The sequence below is a fragment of the Lactuca virosa genome, chromosome 8 (assembly GCF_052849685.1).
Source record: "Lactuca virosa cultivar CGN04683 chromosome 8, Lactuca_virosa_CGN04683_v6, whole genome shotgun sequence".
NCBI classification, from domain to species: Eukaryota; Viridiplantae; Streptophyta; class Magnoliopsida; order Asterales; family Asteraceae; genus Lactuca; species Lactuca virosa.
Window position 1 is genome coordinate 259,960,363 of NC_136433.1, and position 17,534 is coordinate 259,977,896.

Here is a 17,534-nt window from a genome sequence, read left to right on the forward strand (position 1 = left end):
TACTTACCAACAACAAATATGAGAGTCTAAACTCGGTTTTAGAAGAAATGGAAAATAAAAGATTTGGTACTTATGTTTCAACTAATTTATTTCTTCATATGAAGAGTTGGATATGATGAATGTTTGGAGCAATTAATCAAAAGTGTGACACCAAAGGTATAAGAGGATGTGACTTACAATAAACTTTGTATATAGTTGTGCTAACTTTATTTATATTTTTTGTGTTTAGTTCCACAGCAAAAAGCATTGTTTATTGCACCAATGTTGAGACTTGAGACGAGGCATGGAAGAGATTGTGTGTGCGTCGCCGATGTAAAATTGGCATGATTGGAGAAATTACTGACGACCGAAAGATGTTCGACAAAATGATACAAATGTGACAAATGCCATCGGTGGTTCAGTTTACTAAGCTACTTGACTAGTTAACTAAAATGAATCAACATTATCTTTCGTTCAACATTTTTAAAGAAATGAATTTAAAAGAGGTTCAATGGAATTTCTTTACATTAAGCATCACTGAATTGTTGCAAAATGAAACTTACTAATCATGGATTTTCACTCCTTGTACTTGCCATAAAAAAATGTTGAGCCAAATGTGTTCAGTTACGATACAATGCCCACATGCATGGTTTAGTATCAAAAAATAGACTCCTAGAAGAAGATGGTCCTAAACCATCTGTTAAAAGTGAAAATCTTTGAAACTAATACTGCAACCTACACTATTCTTATAAGAGGATTGTGTGGAAAAAAAGATATTAAAAAGGGCAATGACTTAGTAACGAGTGAAAATGGTTGCCCACCAGATATTGTGACTTACAGTTGTATAATAGAGATACCATGTTTCATGTTGGCCAGGCTGATGATGCTTTACATATTTTCAAAGATATGGTTCCTGATGTCTCTTGCAATCTTCTACTTCATGATATCTCTTACGATCGTTGAATTGTTGTTTCGTTGTTTTTACCACCTCGTTAGAAGGGCGCCATTTCTTCTTGGTAAATGTTTGTTTTGAGTACGGACCCTTTTGGCTATCCAAACATCAATATACAACTTCCATTTTTTCATTATCTAATTAATATGTAAAATAACTCCCATGTATTTATTTTTCTTATATTATAAATAAAGAGTTCTCATTATATATTAACAAAAATATTTGGCTAGTTAATTCTTTAAGGTAGCATTTAGTACGTGGGACTAGACCGGATCATTGTTTAAAAAATCGGTGTACGCCTCGAGGCGCGTCTCAAGGTGATTCGGGAATGAAACGAGTATGAGGCGGCGATTCTAGGGCCTGGTTTAGGGCGTACACCTCATATGTTTGAGGCGGAGAGAAGGAGGAGGAAGGTGGTGTGTTTTATGTAGAGGCCTTCAAGAAGATTTTGTCTTCTGGGCTTTTGTTTTTAAGTTTTTTATAGCTGTTTTTCAACAGCTTTCTTTTTACTTTTACTTCTGCAAGAAAGTGAGTTCTAAAACTTCCCAAAATATCAATTTTCACACTTTTTGACCTAGTCTAGAACGATATGCTTCCTTTACTGTGATCTTCCTTCTTTTTCTTCTTTATTCAAGAAAGTGAGCTCTCAAACTTCCCAAAATATTAATTTTACAGCTTTTTTTCAACAGCTTTCTTTTTTACTTTTACTTCTTTTTCTTCTTCTTTATGAAGAGGACGTGGAAGTTGACGATGATTTTTGCATTATTTGATTTGGATTAAACTTAAAGTGGGCATTGTAATTGTGGACGTCAATTGTTTTTGGTTCACAAGATTCCTTTGTTTTATCACCCAAGGGTATATTGTACATTCAGTTTATGTAAAATACTTTCTATTGAACATCAAAGTTGCAATGCAAGCTTTAAGAAAAGGGGATAACTATTAAGCTCAATCTAAAAGCTCCTCTTAAGAGGGTTAAATATACATCTATGCAACAAAGTTTTCTTTTTTTGATAATAAAAGTTCAATACATATCGATTGAAGGCAAACAGGCAACAAGCTGCGCCGCTAGCCCTTTCTGGATGGCAAAACCAATTCTTTTGAAAACAATATTTGTGGATCTAGGAGATTTGACATTAAAATGCATGACCCGTTGGACTCTATTGAGGAGCTCCACAGCCTCTGGTGCAAGAAAACCAAATGTATTGAATAAAGAAAACTTTTGTCTTTGACTAACCAACCTCTGTTTCATAAAATAAAAATCAAGGTAAACGAGATCAAGAGGCAGTGTTATCCCCATTAAAAAGAAATGGTCAATATTGCAAAACTCACTGAAGCAAATGATCAAACACTTGGTGGGCAATGAAAATCCAACACCATAAAATAATAATAATAATAATAATAATAATAATATATGTTTTTAGTTTTTAAAAAGTAAAACTTAATTGTTTTGGTTGAAAAGAAATTTGGAGAGGTAAGGGAGAAGGGGAGAACCTGAATCAACGAATCTGACATGAAGTTAGATGTTGTTGCCGGAGACAGTGATAGTGGTAATCATAGAGCACAAGATTAAGAAGCAGGCACTACATTGATTTTCCAGAAAGAAAATAACAGACATTAATCGACAATCGATCCAAAATCAAAAACCCCTAAAATGTTAAATATCTGTCGATAAACCAACCATCGGCACGTCACTGTACCTGACTCGACGAAATCGTTAGCATCCCGAAACTCCGGCGACGTTGATAGCTGGCCTGGACTCCGGCGACTCATTTGACCTACACCACGATGACGTCAGCTGTACCGGGCCAAACAACATCGTATGCCATCCTCGTTCAAAATCAACAGAAAACAAAGGGGATTACTGATGAAGGATGGGGAGTGAATGAGTGTGGCATATAAGTTTAAAGGACCAAAGGTTCTACCCATCAGATCGTTCCTCCTTTTTCTTTTTTTGAGGTGAGGGACTGAGGGTAGCCCCGTCATGGCATAAAGGGCTGATTCTTCCATTGAAGAATTTGATTAAGCCACTAAAATTACCCCAATTACAAGTATACCTTTGTTAAGATATATAGCAGATTTTAATTCTGTTTAGTTTGCCAAATTTTTCAAAAAGCAATTATACCAAAATAAAGAATTGACATTTTATAACCCTATCTCTTTTTCTTTTGAGGTATTGACATTTTATAGCCTCATCTTTTTTTTTCCTTTGCTCTTTCTTTATTGTTTACACCAATATCTTTTTTTACAATAATCCATCATATATATATATATATATATATATATATATATATATATATATATATATATATATATATATATATATATATATATAGGGGATAGGGAATATACATTACAGCCCTATATAAGTTTGCCTACAAAACCTTATAAACGACATCGGTCTGCTTTGTAATTAAAAACCCAAATTTAGGGGAAAAAACAAAACAAACACCATGTTCTGGTGTGTGCGGTCATAAAAATCAGAAGTGACGAGGGAGGAGCTGAGACGAGGATATGGGAGCGAATTCGAAGTAGGAAACACAATTTGAAGTCATTTGGTTGAAAGAAAAATAGATGCACAGGGGATAAACCGAGCGTACATGGGTTCTTAATCCCACTGTGTTGTTGTGTGGTCGCCGATGGCGGAGGGTTGTCGCCGATGGCGGCAACGCTGACCACTAGAGAGGGAAACGACGACGCTCAGTCGGAAGTCGCCGGAAAAGGTGCCTTTTTCTAATTTGTGAAATTTCATTGATTGTCAATTTAACATAAACCTCAATTAACAAACTTCCTTCCTAACCTAATTTTTTTTTTTTTTTTTTTCTGATTTGTGGTTTCGATCCACCAGGTCAGTAACGACGAGATGACCTGAATTGACGAAATTGTAATAATTTTGGCGAAAGAGGACTACAGATGGTTGGGGAATGTTTCAATTGTGAAGCTTTCTGATTTTTCCCTTTGATTCTTGTTCTATTTGCATCGATCTGGTATCAGTTGAAATCTGTAATCGTCAATTGAAATTTCAAGGGTCAATTACCTTCATCGATTGAAGTCACCAATTATAAGCTGCGACAATTGATACAAATTTTTCTATTTGTGTGTCAATTCTCCCTTTAGAAAACATGGGCTTTCTCTATTTCAGTTAAGGAAAGTGAGAATTCTTTCAATTTATCAATACCAGCATTCCTGTTGCAGGTAGTCTTTCAGCCTCTTCATTTCCTTTTACTCTTTTTTATGATGCTAATACATTTTGGCATTGTGTAGGATTGGGTAGGATAGAGAAAGACAGTAATTGGATCACAATTATGGTGGAATTAGGAAGTGGATGACACATTGTATCAAGGGTGGAAACAACTTATGAAGGATCTTAGTGCAAATATATTAAAGTCATGACATATTGCAATCCTTGTCTAGCTCCGGTATGTAATCATTTTCTTTATCAAAAAACACTTGTAAGGGCATTCATGTCTTTTGAAGATTTTTACTGATACATATCAGATGGATAGAAATCCAGATGCAAGGAGAAAGCTATTTGAAGAGGCAAAGAAGTTGGACATTTTAGTAAAAGACGAGTTGGACATTTTACCATGATTATTGTATTTTAAGGAATTATCATACAAAGATTTTATTGCTAACATTTAGCTATATTGTTGGTCTTAATGAATGGCTTCCATGTGGATATAAGTTGCTCCAGTAATTTACATATGAAGGTTCCAATTTTCTCAAAACCTCATTGATTTTTTTTTTTGCATGTCATCGTTGTGGCAGATAATCTATCGGTTCAAGAGGAAGGGTAAAAAGGGAAAACAGTCCTTACCAGTGAGCAAGAGGGGCAACAGGGGTAATTTGGGGACTACTATGAAACTCGAGGCAGGAAGGGTAAAAAGGGAAAACAGTCATCATTGGGTCTAATGTTCATCACTCTTGTTTGGTAGATTTAGAAGTTTATTGTCATTAGTTGTAAGAATTTAGTAACTTTATATATGGTATTGTCATATTTTTGGCATTTTTTGTTTCAGTTTGTAATATGTACTTGAACCAATCTTCTTATTAACATAATAATACTTTCAACAATAGCATTGTCATTTCATTTTATACACATAATAGCATCGTACTTTCAGTTTTTACACATAACATCCGCGTAGTTTCATTTTTTACACATAATACCCCCGTACTTCCTTTTTTTACACATTATAACATCGTACTTTCAGTTTTTACACATAATATCCACGCACTTTTATTTTTTACACATAATTGCATCGTAATTTCATTTTTTACACGTAATACCCCCATACTTTCGTTTTCTACACATAATAGTATCGTACTTTCATTTTTTACACATAATACCCCCATACTTTTGTTTTCTATACATAATCACATCATACTTTCAGTTTTTACACATAATACCCCCGTACTTCCGTTTGTTACACATAATACCCCCTACTTTCATTTTTACACATAATTACATCGCACTTGCATTTTTTACACATAATAGAAGTAACCATTCAAAATTTTCATTCCAAAACAGCAACGTACACGATTTATGTCCAAAACTGGAAAAAATACAATTATTTAAAACTAGAAAAAAAAGGACAATTAACCTAAGCTAGAAAAAAGAGGAGAATCAAACAAAATCATAGCAACTACATATCCCATCATTGTTTCTCTTGCAACGATTCATCTACCTGATACATGAAAATATAAATAGATTATTATATAAATATAAGAACTGCAAAATCATGACAAAGTAAGTTACTACTATATGTACCTTTCTTTTAGAGCAACTAGTAGCATAATGACCTAATCATTGACAATAAGAGCATGTTCGTTTTTTTGGCACTTCTAGAGAAGACTTAATTCTACTAGCAATTTTAGGACACCCTTTCGTGTTAGTTGGAGCAAAAGGATCTCGGACAAATAACTGAGGCGTCATATCGACTTGTGACATTCTCACACAAGAACCTTGAGATACGTTCTCAACTGGTAAAGGTTTTTTCCGTATTGCTTGATCTTGTAAGAGCTTTATCAATACGTTATTGACATTTTCTATTTCTGAAGGGGAGTCTTTTACTTGTTCAATTACTTTATTAAAATTTGAACGAACACACCATAAAGTGTAAGCACTAACCCCGTTTCCGTTATTCATTTCTTCGAGTCTGATGCTACGCTTACCCATCTTGTACCTAGCATTAAGGGTCCACCGAGATAAAATGTAATGACTCGGAAGTGTATCAACATGCCTTTTCTTCATCACGTATAAGCTATGTTTGCATAAAATCCCACACGTCTCATACTTAGCACAAGAACATGTGACATGTATCTTATTTGACAAACAAAAGGTAACAATCCGCCAATATTTTTTGTCAATGTCCAATTGTCCAACTCGATACTTGATTTCTTCTGTACTTTTGCTTATAGTCTCATGTGTTAAATTGCTAGTAGCTTCCATCCATTCTTTTTTGAAAATCTCAAATACCTTTCTAGTATAACACTCACCTGCTTTTGCTTCAATTGGATGTATAGAGGAAAGAACCGGCCTCGAGTTCATAGTCTTGAAATCTTCATCTTCTTCGGCGGCCCTTCGTGAAGCAACTGCTTTGTCATATTGTACTAAAAAATCATTCAACATGGTACTTGAGTTAACAAAATCATCAAAAAATGAATTAATACTCTCACTGCGTCCACTTGTTGACATACCGGCCAAGAAAATATCCTTTAAGAAGGCTTTAGCCCAATGTATTCGTTGGTTATACATCTCAGTTATCCAAAAATTGCTTTCGAGTTTATACTTATCACGCATAACTTCCCACCTAGTTTCAAATTCTTCAGTTGTGGCACTCATTACTCATTCTCTATATGATTCTTGAAAATCACTGTAGCGGGCAATGTACGGTCGAAGGTGTTCCAATTCATGCTTTTTTATATGTCACGCACAAAAGCGATGTCGGGCGTTTGGAAACACTTTTTTTATTGCATTACCCATAGCTTTGTCCTGATCAGTAATAATAGCCTTCGGATATTTGCTAAACATACATTTTAGGAAATGCTCAAACAACCATACAAAAGTTTCTTCCTTTTCGTTTTCTAGCAACGTTCCACCAAAAAGTACAGACTGTCCATGATGGTTCACCCCAGTAAATGGAGCAAAAGGCATCTTGAATTTGTTTGTCATATAAGTGACATCAAACACAACAACATCTCCAAATTTAGTAAAATCGTCTCTTGATCTTCCATCAGCCCAAAAAATATTTCTAGGACAACCATCACTGCACAAATCCACAACATAATACTGATCATTATCCACTAATGCTTTATCTTGTAAATGTTTTATTAGTCCATAAAACTCCCTTCCTTTGTTGTGTTTTCGTTGCTCAGATAATACATCAACACATTGTTTTGAAGTAACATCAACTTCATTTGAGGTTTTCATTGCATTAATAGCCTTTTTAATTTGAGAAGGTTTCAACCCTGCTTGATTAAGTTCCACCATGAGAGATTTACATTCCATTGTACGGTGGAACTTCACATGAGACCGATGCTTCATCACTTTTGTTGGTGTCATGCTTAATTCGTGATTGTGTGTGTCATCAAACAAGTCCACAAACCATTTCCCATCTTTCTTTTTTGAAATTCGAAACATTGCTTTGCATCCGATTCTAACTTCTCTACGACGTTTTTTCTCATTTCCAAATAAAGTATTACCATCCTCCCGTTTAAAACCTTCTTTGTCGCATACAAGTGTCTTTCGATAAGGTTCATTTGTTCCCTTATTTTTGCATGTGGTATGAATACGTATACCAAATCCATGTACAAATGCATAATCATTATAAAAGTTATATGCATCATCGGTTGTATCGAAAACCTTTCCTAAAATACTTTCATTGTTCAGTCCATCTTCCTCACATTCAACATTTGCATCTTTTATTTCTTCAGTTTCATATGTTGCTTCTAACAAATCATTTGCATCAACATCTTCAGTTGTATGTGCTTCGATATTCCCATCTGCTTCGGTTTCAGACATCATTCACTATACATTACATCCAACAATAATCAAGAATTAGAAAATATCATTTACCAACTAAGATATTTACAAAATGATAGTTTGCTTATTAGAAAAAATAAATAACCAGCAACAATGACAAAATCAATAATTAATATAAAATAAAATAGCATAGTGAATAGAACGAAATAGAGGCCAAGTTCGGTAATTTATTGGCAATTTCAATTACAAATTGATAGCACAGTAAGTGGGAAACAACATGAACGGATGCAAGCAAAGTTCATAATTCTTTTTTCATCATTCACCAACATTTAGAAAAAATAATTCAAGATGTATCATGAAATTTTACAAAAAAAATTTACCTTTTTTCAGAAATCAGTAAGCAGCAGGTAACGAGTTGAATATGGTGTAGAAAATTTGAGCAGCAACAAATGAGAATGAACAACCAGTCAACAAAAATCGAGAACCATACAAAAATCGCTCTACAAATTCTACTAGCAGCAAAATTCGGTAATCAATGGGCAATTTCAATTACAAATTGATAGTGCAGTGAGTGGGAAACAACATGAACGGATGCCAATTTCTACCCTTTGTATGTTGTTGTGCGATTTCAAACATGCCAATTCCAATTGCAAATACGATGAATTTTTTTTTCAATTAACCTACATGATCGATTTCTGGAAGTAAGAAATCCTCCAATACCGAAAATAGCGGAAACAAACAATTTTAGAATATTACGATGATGGAAAAGAAAAACAATCGTGTGTTGTAATTAGCCCAAAACGACACAGTTTAATTGGTTATGTATATAAGCTTAGGTAGGGCTATAATGTATATTCCCTTTTCCCATATATATATATATATATATATATATATATATATATATATATATATATATATATATATATATATACATATATATATATATATATATATATATATATATATATATATATATATATATATATATAGGCTTAGGTTATTCTATTCAAAGTAATTATTGTGTTATTGTATGCATAAATGTGAGTCAATCATTTTACTTATTTTAAGAAAGTGATTAATACATATTATTTAATTAAATATAATTGAAAAATATCATCTAATTTAACTAGAAGGGTATTTTAGTCGGTTAACATAGATTTAATAAAAGAAATTTGCATATTTTAAGGGGTCAAAGATTCTATTAATTTTAAAAATCCGATTTTACAAATTATAAGGTTTTTAGTTCGGACATTCTGACAGAATATGTTTGAGTATGTTCAAAAATAAAAATATTCTTGAACCATAAAATAATAAAAATATTCTTGAACATATTTCTTGATCATGACTTTAAAAATTTCTTGTAGAATAACAAAATTCTCGAACCATCAATTGAAGAATTAAAACAAAAATTACATTAATTCTTATAGAATACATGTAACAATTGCTAAGAATTACATTTATTTTTAAAGAATAAAACTAAAAAAACTTTCAAATCTGAAAAAAAAAACATCAAAATCTAACAAAAAAACACTAATACATTCTAAAAGAATAATGTTGTTAAGAGGCGTCGTTCAAATTTCGTGGTCCGTTCTTCAAGCATCAGCTTCTGTAGAAACAAATACAATTAATACATTAGTGAGAAAATATCCATACTCCATTCCAACATAATTGGAATTTGTGATTCCATTCTGATAGAATTGGAATTCATTTACCAATAATTATATTAATTCGGGGAATTCTAACAGAATATGTTCATGATTATCATAAAAAAAACATTCTTTTCTGATAGAATGCTATAAACGAAGAAATACCATTCTTTTCTGATAGAATATGTTCATCTTTTCTGATAAAAGATGAAGTCCACTATAGATTAGAAGATCACCACCATCATCATTATGTCATAACACCTTTATTCTTAATAATTTTTTTTAACATAAGTAAACTTACTAAGCAGCAGCAATTGAGTTATAGAAGAACACTACTGATTCCCAACATCAAGGCTATCACGACCTTTCTTGAAATCATCCCATCCTCTCACCCATGGTTGCCCAGGTGTAGCCCTTGTCTGTTTAGATGCATAGTTCTCCAGGTTGTTCATTACCTTGCTACGCACCTCATTGAATACCTATTATTTATTACCAAAAACAACTTCCCCAAATCAGCCCACTCTACACAATACATACATAAGAAACAAACTAGTACATGAATTCAGGTTTTTTAGTAAAGTTTAACTCACAGGATTCGTCTCGATTGCTTTAGGAGGTTGCTCCTGTCCAGTAAGCCATTTCCACATATCTGGATTTTCCTGCAATTCAAAAGTAAGTAAGATGGATGTTAACCCTAGGTGTAATCTGTTACTGGTAATTATTAGCAATAATATTAGTGGAATTTACCAGGTCGAGGACAGTAATAAGCGATTTGATCCCCTTTACATCTAAAGATCCAATGTGATTCTCCACCCAACTTCCTAGAACTAAGTCCAGCTCCAGAAAACCCCTTTGTTTGCTTCTATACAACAACATACTCCAATTTACAACAAAAGTCACAAATCAGAAATGAATCACGCTTCTGGAAGTCAAATAGGGATATGAAAAATCAAACCTGTTAGTTAATCTTCGCTTGCTTTCTTCGTTAGACAAATCGAAATCTAGGGATTCGACGCCGTCATTAGAAGAATAGAAACAAGAGAATGAATTAACATAAAGCCTGAAACTCATAGAAAACCATCAATAGAAGAACAAAATTTGGCAATACACACATAGACAAGCACAATATTATGAACCTGTAGAGAGTTTGATACGGAATGGTGGCATTTGACGATGCGCCGCTGAGTACACGAGTCGGGGCGACTGTTGAATTAAGGAAGCGTGATATGCCAAACAACACACTTATGAAGGAGACGATGAAGGGAAACCCCACAAAGGGTCGCTGGTGTCGATTTGTTCAATTTAGGGTTTTCAGAATCGGTTTTTAGATAAAGAGGGGAACGAGATTTAAACTGGAGAGATACCATGATTATAGGGATTATTTTTGGAAGTTATTAAACAAATGACTAAATTACCCTTATTTATTTATTTAATTATTTAATTTTTTATTTAATTTTGATTGGCCCACATTTATGCATACAATAACACAATAAATACTTTAAACACCTGAACCTCTCTCTCTCTCTCTCTCTATATATATATATATATATATATATATATATATATATATATTCTTGCCATTATTTACACCACCAAGTTTTTTAAAGATGATATAAACATATTAATCAGATAAAACTAGTACACAGTCAACCACTTAATAGAAAAAAAAAATGATTGAATTCTAATACGTGATACCCTTTAAAATTTTAGTTTGTGGAATCGTCACAAACACTAAAATCTTCAACTTCTATCTTTGTCTTCCAAATAAGCAATGTAGTATTTGATAATATTAGTTGTATAAGTGATGAGAACGCAAGGTTTGTGCTTCTTATATGAGAAGTATCAAGTTCAAAATATCAGGACTTTCAATCACTTGATTTAAAAGTTTATCCAACTTTCTCACTTAACTGGTTTCGACTTAAAATAGGTAAATAACAAATAATATATATATATATATATATATATATATATATATATATATATATATATATATATATGTGTGTGTGTGTGTGTGTGTGTGTGTGTGTGTGTGTGTGTTTTCCGTTTTAAAATATATGATTCCTAACCGTCGGTTTTTCTCAAAACATGTTTTTAACAAAACTGGTTTAGTTTTTTCGTACCGGTTTCAAAAAACCGGTTCACTCTATACACCTCTACATATGAGTAGTTTGAATATTTGATATGCATTAGTTTGAATTTCTTTATTGGACAATAGTTTATTGTGATTTGATATACTTTAGTTTGAAGTTATGTCTTTTTTTTTTGTTGAATGATTGATTGTCTATAGTTTTATCTTTTATAAAATCTTTATAAAAAGTTAGCTATGTGAACAAATTACCAAAGAAAGAATAAATATTAAGATGGGGACTCATTATAAAAAAATAGTGGTGAAAACAACAAAGGAAAAAAAAAACAATTAAAGAAGAGGTATAAACTGTCAATTTATAAAATCTTTAGAAAAAAATTAGTCATGAAAAGAATTACCAAAGAAAAAATAAATATTAAGATTAGACTCACCGTTAAAAAAAGAAAAATGGTAGTCAAAACAACAAAGGAAAAAAAACAATTAGTGAAGGGGTATAAATTGTCAATATATTATTTTTAGTATAATTGAGGTAGGAAGAAACAACCCAAGAAGCATTAAAATTCATCATATATATAAATATGGGTATAATTGTCATTACACTAATAATTTAGTGGATTAATAAAATTAAGAATCAGTGCCCAAATAGAATTGGTCTTGTTAGCTTAAACCTTCTACAACCCATCTTTATTTTTTCTCCTAAAAATGGAATAAAAAATAAGTAAATAGTGTTTCATCTCCAGCCCTATTTCATTTTTTACCCCATTTTTGCCCCAAAAAATATATTCCTAATATATTTTATTCTTCCAACTTACACAGATTGTCAAATATACACATTCTATTAATTTAGTTTTAACAAATATATAATCTATATTTTTTTTCATTACAATAATATTAAATAAACAAGATTATATTTATAATACACTTATAAATAAATATTATACATGCATTTATAAAAATAAATATTATACATGCATTTATAAAAATAAATATTATACTTGCTTTTGTAAATAAGTTATCATGTTTCATGATTTTAATATGTATTTAAATTTTTATATGAATTCGATAAATAAAAATAAATTTTATATTTATGATTAATTAATATAATGTATTATATAACAAAATATTATAAATATTAAATTTTATATTTAAATTAAAACTAATAGATAAAATAAACTAGAAATGTATAAATATATAAAACGATGGATTAAACCCGACAACTGAAACACCATCACCATATTTGGAGAAATGAATAGTGTTACTTTATATATGTGGTAGTACTATTCATATCTCCAAATATATGGGAAGAAATTGAATAGGGTTGAGAAAATTGAGGAAAAAATGGAATTTGGGGGTGGGTTGAAGATGTCCTTAGGAGTAGATTAGAATTGTCGGTTCAAAAAAAAATATAAGTTTAAAGGACAATGCAGAAATTTTAATGTATTGTTCTGCTCTAGCGTTACCAAATGTTTCGGTTTTATAAAATACTAATATATCTAGTTCAATTCCCGTTCAGTTTATCCCTAAAGCTCAATATTCATTATGCCTCTTATAACCAACAAAATCCCAACATTCATTTAACTTGTCACATAAATAATAAAAGTCAAAATATATCTCAAATGTATTATTGCATTCTCGTAAATGGTTGTACAAAATTTTACAAATTTTTAAATCACTTGTGAAACCTTCCTATAACTAACGTTTTTTCAAGTAACCTGGATGTTGATTTCAGAAAGTCTTAAGAAACATAATATATATTACAACATATATAAACTCTAATATGCACAAAATTGGGGCCCTAAGAGTTACTAGGCTTTGCGTCGTCAGCTAACCTGCCCAACCCATTGGTCGGGCATGTCGTGCTTATACCTTCAAGTTTTGGTGTTCTTTCCATCTCATATGTAGTTATTTGATGCGTTGGAAATATGTGTTCAATATCATAACTAATTGGTATAATTTTAGGAATAATAAAAAAGTCCTTTTGAAGTTGCCCTCAAAAGCTAAAATAATTAGAAAAGAATTTGAGATAGTGAGATAAATAGGTTATTAATTTATTGGAGATTAATAAATTAATTAGAAACTAATTAGAATTAATTAAAATTAATTTGGAATTAAATAGAGTTAATTTAGATTTGTCTAAATGTACGAGGGTTGAATGTTAATTGTTCAATAGTTGAGCAATGAGAAACATTCTGGAACTCCATATAGAGTGGACGGTTTTGAGGGGCTTCTAGGAGGCTTCCATCATCAATTCAAGTAACAGATAAGGAAAAGATCTGAATTGGGATTAAATATGATTATTTAATTGATTCAAATCAGCGTTATCCGCAAGTTACCACGGTTATATAAAGACCCCCTAGTTGGACGCGGCACGCCTTATGCAGATTTTGTTATTTTATGTTTTCCTATACTTTAAATTTTATGGTTTATCCTTAGATTTAAATATTAGTTGTTTCTGTTAAATCTGAAAAATTAAACTAAAATGATAAATATGCCCAAGTAGTTTGAAATTATAGATAAATTGATTTAAAATTATTGTGGTTTGTTGGCGAAGCGTGTGTGGTTAACCGACACGTCAATTAGAGAGTCATCACATAATTAAGGGTTGCATATTTTTGCATGTTGGTTCACCATCTTATTTGTGAGACCTCGGTATCCCAGACACAAATAGAGGATGTGCAAATTTGAGCTTAACATGTCATTGAAAAGTTTAATGAATCTCAAAAGATCTAGGAAATTTCATAGTGATTAAATTGGTAAAGAGCATTACTTACCTAAAATAAAATTTTGATATTATTACGATATCTTTCTTCATAAAACGAATCGAAAATATGAATCCTAGCCTTAATACAAATTGGGTGATTATTTAAGTATTGAATCAACTAACTAAAATTGTCTATCTCATTTTAGATGTAGGGCGTCAATGGTTTTCCTCTCCCACCTCCTCCACCCACCACTCCAAACTTCTCCTTCATTTTTGTTCTCCAAAAAGAGAAGCTCACTATAATGCCTGGTTTCTGGTACGCATTTATGTATAATTTATTCATTTTTATAGAGCTACTCGACGAGTTGGGCACCCCATACTCGTCGAGTAGAAACGAGTTTTGGACACGGGATTTAAGCGATCTACTCGACGAGTCGAGAGTCCTCGACTCGACGAGTATGTCTGCCAGAGTGAAACCCTAATTTCGGGGTTTTGCACCCTAATTAAGCATATTAATCCCCACCTTTTGGCCTCATTTCCAGCCTCCAAGTCCCAAACCCTAATCCTCGAAACCCCAAAGCATTTTGTGAGTGTGTGAGCCATTCTTGAGTGATTTTGTGTGTTCTTGATGCTAGAAGAAGAAGGACCTAGAAGGTTCAAGGAGAAGATAGTAGATCCATAGATTTCCTTCCATCCTCATCACTTTCTGGTAATCAAGTCTCTAGCTTGGTTATTAGTTCATTAGACCTCTTTAGTTCCATTTTATGAGGATTTTGGTTCAAGAATCTAGACCTTTGGGACATGGACGTCCCAAGTGGCTTACATTCCAAATATGGAATCATTAAGGGTTGTTAAGTCATAAAGGTGCAAACTTTATGCCATTGGAGCCCAATGCAAGCCTCAAGGACGTTATTATGGCCTTTTAAGCCCCAAAAGGTCATGCATTGAAGTAAAGTCTGAGGCTTTACATGTTATTTTGGTATCTAGGACCTAGATCTGGGTTTTTCATGTTTTGGTTTGGAGTGATAAGGCTTTTAGACAAAGATCTATGTCCTAAAAGAACTAGGGTTTTAGCTAAACCCATTAAGAAGGGTTATCAACAGGTAAAGTTGGAAAATTTACCCTTAAAAGATCATTTCCAGTAAGTACATGAAGTATGGACGTTAGATTTGGAGAGTAGATGCTTAATCTGTTAAGATGGCCAAACAGACAGAGGAACTCGTCGAGTCCATAGAGGAACTCGACGAGTCGGATTGTGTTGTCCCGTTTTAGCTTAGGGTAGAACTCGGCGATTCGGTGAAGGGACTCGATGAGTTGATTTGATAAATCGCGATTATGAGTAGCTAGGGAACTCGACGATTCAGGGGGTGAATCGACGAGTTAGATCGCGATTTCAGATTCTAGGACTCTACGAGTTGATGTACCAAATCGGCGAGTCGGGTCAACCATACGGTTGACTTTGACCAAAGCGTTGACTTTGACCAGGGGTAAAATGGTCATTTTACCCTAAGGAGGATTATTAGGTTCTGACTAAATGTTATTGTGATATAATAGTCGGGGAGTCGTTGGAGCAGCCATCGGAGATTCCTCACTCGAGATTTCAGCAGTCAGCTTTGCAAGGTGAGTCCTCTTCCAGTAGGAACGGGTCTAAGACACCAAGGCCGACCCGTTTAGGTATGTTAGCAATACCAGGGTTAGACGATGTAGTTATATGTTTCTGGAATTTAGTCCGATGCCGGGACAAGCCCGAGGAATGTTTGTATGCTTGATGTCTTCGTGATTCTTGCATGTGCTTGTTTATGTGTTCCGGGCTTCGGTCCGATGTCGGGGCAAGCTCGAGGAATGTTTAGCTTATATGTTATGATTATGTGTACCGGGCTTCGGTCCGATGTCGGGGCAAGCCCGAGGAATGTCTATATGTTTATGTTATGTTTTTATGTTATATGCTTGTTGATTTGATATATGTATACCGGACTTAAGTCCGATGCCGGACTTCGGTCCGATGCCAAGCGGGGCCCGGTGTAGCAGACAAGGCCCAATGTATGTTATTATGTGATTATATGTATGATATGTGGTAGTTTGGGGTGACTCACTAAGCTTCGTGCTTACAGTTTTCAGTTTTGGTTTCAGGTACTTCCGCTAGTAAGGGGAAGAGCTCGGGATGACTACATGGAACTGTTAGATTAGGTGTCTAAGTTCATAACTATTTCTGGAATGTGCTTGACCCGATTAGCATGGTCCATTTGGGTTGCATGGTATCATGCATTTGGATAGACTAAAAAGAGAGAAATGACACTTATGGTTATTAATATATTATAAGTTCTAATATATTAATAATATTATTTAATTAGTATTGATCAATAATTAATTTGGAATTAATTAAGTGATCAAAAGAAGACTAATTAAATATATGGGTTGATTGTGTAAATCATTCATACTTGTATAGTGGGCTAATGCTCCATGGATTATCAAGTTGGGCTAAAACCCATAGGATGCTCCATGGATGCTCCATGGTGGTTATAGAACCCATGGGTCATGGAAATGAAAAGTCATGAAAATTAGGGTTTACATGGTGTAACCCTAATTGCAACACACTATATAAGGATTCTTATGTTCACCAAAATCGGCCACTAAGCGTACAAGTGAGGGCTAGCCGATTTCAAGAAGTGTATCATTTCTCTCTAAGTCATTCCAAGTGTTTTTGGTGTTGTGTGAGACATTTGAGGCATCACACTTGAGGTGCTAGGCTCAAAAGGCTTTCAAGGAATCATAACTACTACAAGGTATGTATTTCCTACTAACTTTTATGTTTAAAAGTTCCCCATGTATGCTAGATAGTTTATGAACCTTGGAAAACAATTTTGCATGTATCATAGATAAAACATAGATCCAAGGTTTCTAGGGTTGCATGTACACCATAGGAGTGTTAGAATGCTCAAAACCCTTCAGTGGTATCAGAGCCTAGGCTTGTTTGTTTGATACTTGATACAAAATTGTGAAAAAACTCAGTTTTTCTACATTCTGAAGCATGAACTCGCCGAGTCCATGGGGGGAACTCGACGAGTCCATGACCAAATTCATCCTACTCGACGAGTAGGCTCTTGCACTCGATGAGTAGGAGCCCCTGAATGCAGATTTTCGAGTTTTGCTGCTGGAAATGGACTAGAAACATTACCCTAAACTGTTTTGGT

At 33.3% G+C, this 17,534-nt stretch overlaps 3 protein-coding genes and 1 long non-coding RNA gene across 4 annotated transcripts in view; all 4 read right to left on the minus strand.

Moving 5' to 3' along the window:
• Positions 1–1,876: 1,876 nt before the first annotated feature.
• LOC145133214 (uncharacterized) lies at positions 1,877–2,999 on the minus strand. Its single transcript, XR_013718477.1, has 3 exons — positions 2,629–2,999; positions 2,423–2,511; positions 1,877–2,171 (listed from the first exon to the last, which is right to left on the minus strand). It is a non-coding gene; the product is annotated as an uncharacterized LOC145133214 (long non-coding RNA).
• A 2,584-nt stretch (positions 3,000–5,583) lies between these two features.
• Positions 5,584–6,770, minus strand: LOC145131473 (protein FAR1-RELATED SEQUENCE 5-like). Its single transcript, XM_079066153.1, has 3 exons — positions 5,891–6,770; positions 5,697–5,728; positions 5,584–5,613 (listed from the first exon to the last, which is right to left on the minus strand). The coding sequence occupies exons 1-3, from the start codon at positions 6,768–6,770 to the stop codon at positions 5,584–5,586; spliced, it is 942 nt and encodes a 313-aa protein (XP_078922279.1).
• Positions 6,771–6,854: 84 nt separating this feature from the next.
• LOC145131474 (protein FAR1-RELATED SEQUENCE 5-like) lies at positions 6,855–7,949 on the minus strand. Its single transcript, XM_079066154.1, has one exon. The coding sequence runs from the start codon at positions 7,947–7,949 to the stop codon at positions 6,855–6,857; it is 1,095 nt and encodes a 364-aa protein (XP_078922280.1).
• A 1,939-nt stretch (positions 7,950–9,888) lies between these two features.
• LOC145131476 (succinate dehydrogenase assembly factor 2, mitochondrial-like) overlaps positions 9,889–17,534 on the minus strand; it is a 47,676-nt gene continuing 40,030 nt past the window's right edge. The window contains exons 2-6 of the mRNA XM_079066155.1: positions 10,693–10,838; positions 10,512–10,616; positions 10,304–10,433; positions 10,147–10,215; positions 9,889–10,035 (exon numbers count right to left, since the gene is read on the minus strand). Of these exons, the coding sequence (XP_078922281.1) occupies positions 9,889–10,035; positions 10,147–10,215; positions 10,304–10,433; positions 10,512–10,616; positions 10,693–10,838 (597 nt within the window). The remainder of the gene's footprint in view (positions 10,036–10,146; positions 10,216–10,303; positions 10,434–10,511; positions 10,617–10,692; positions 10,839–17,534) is intronic.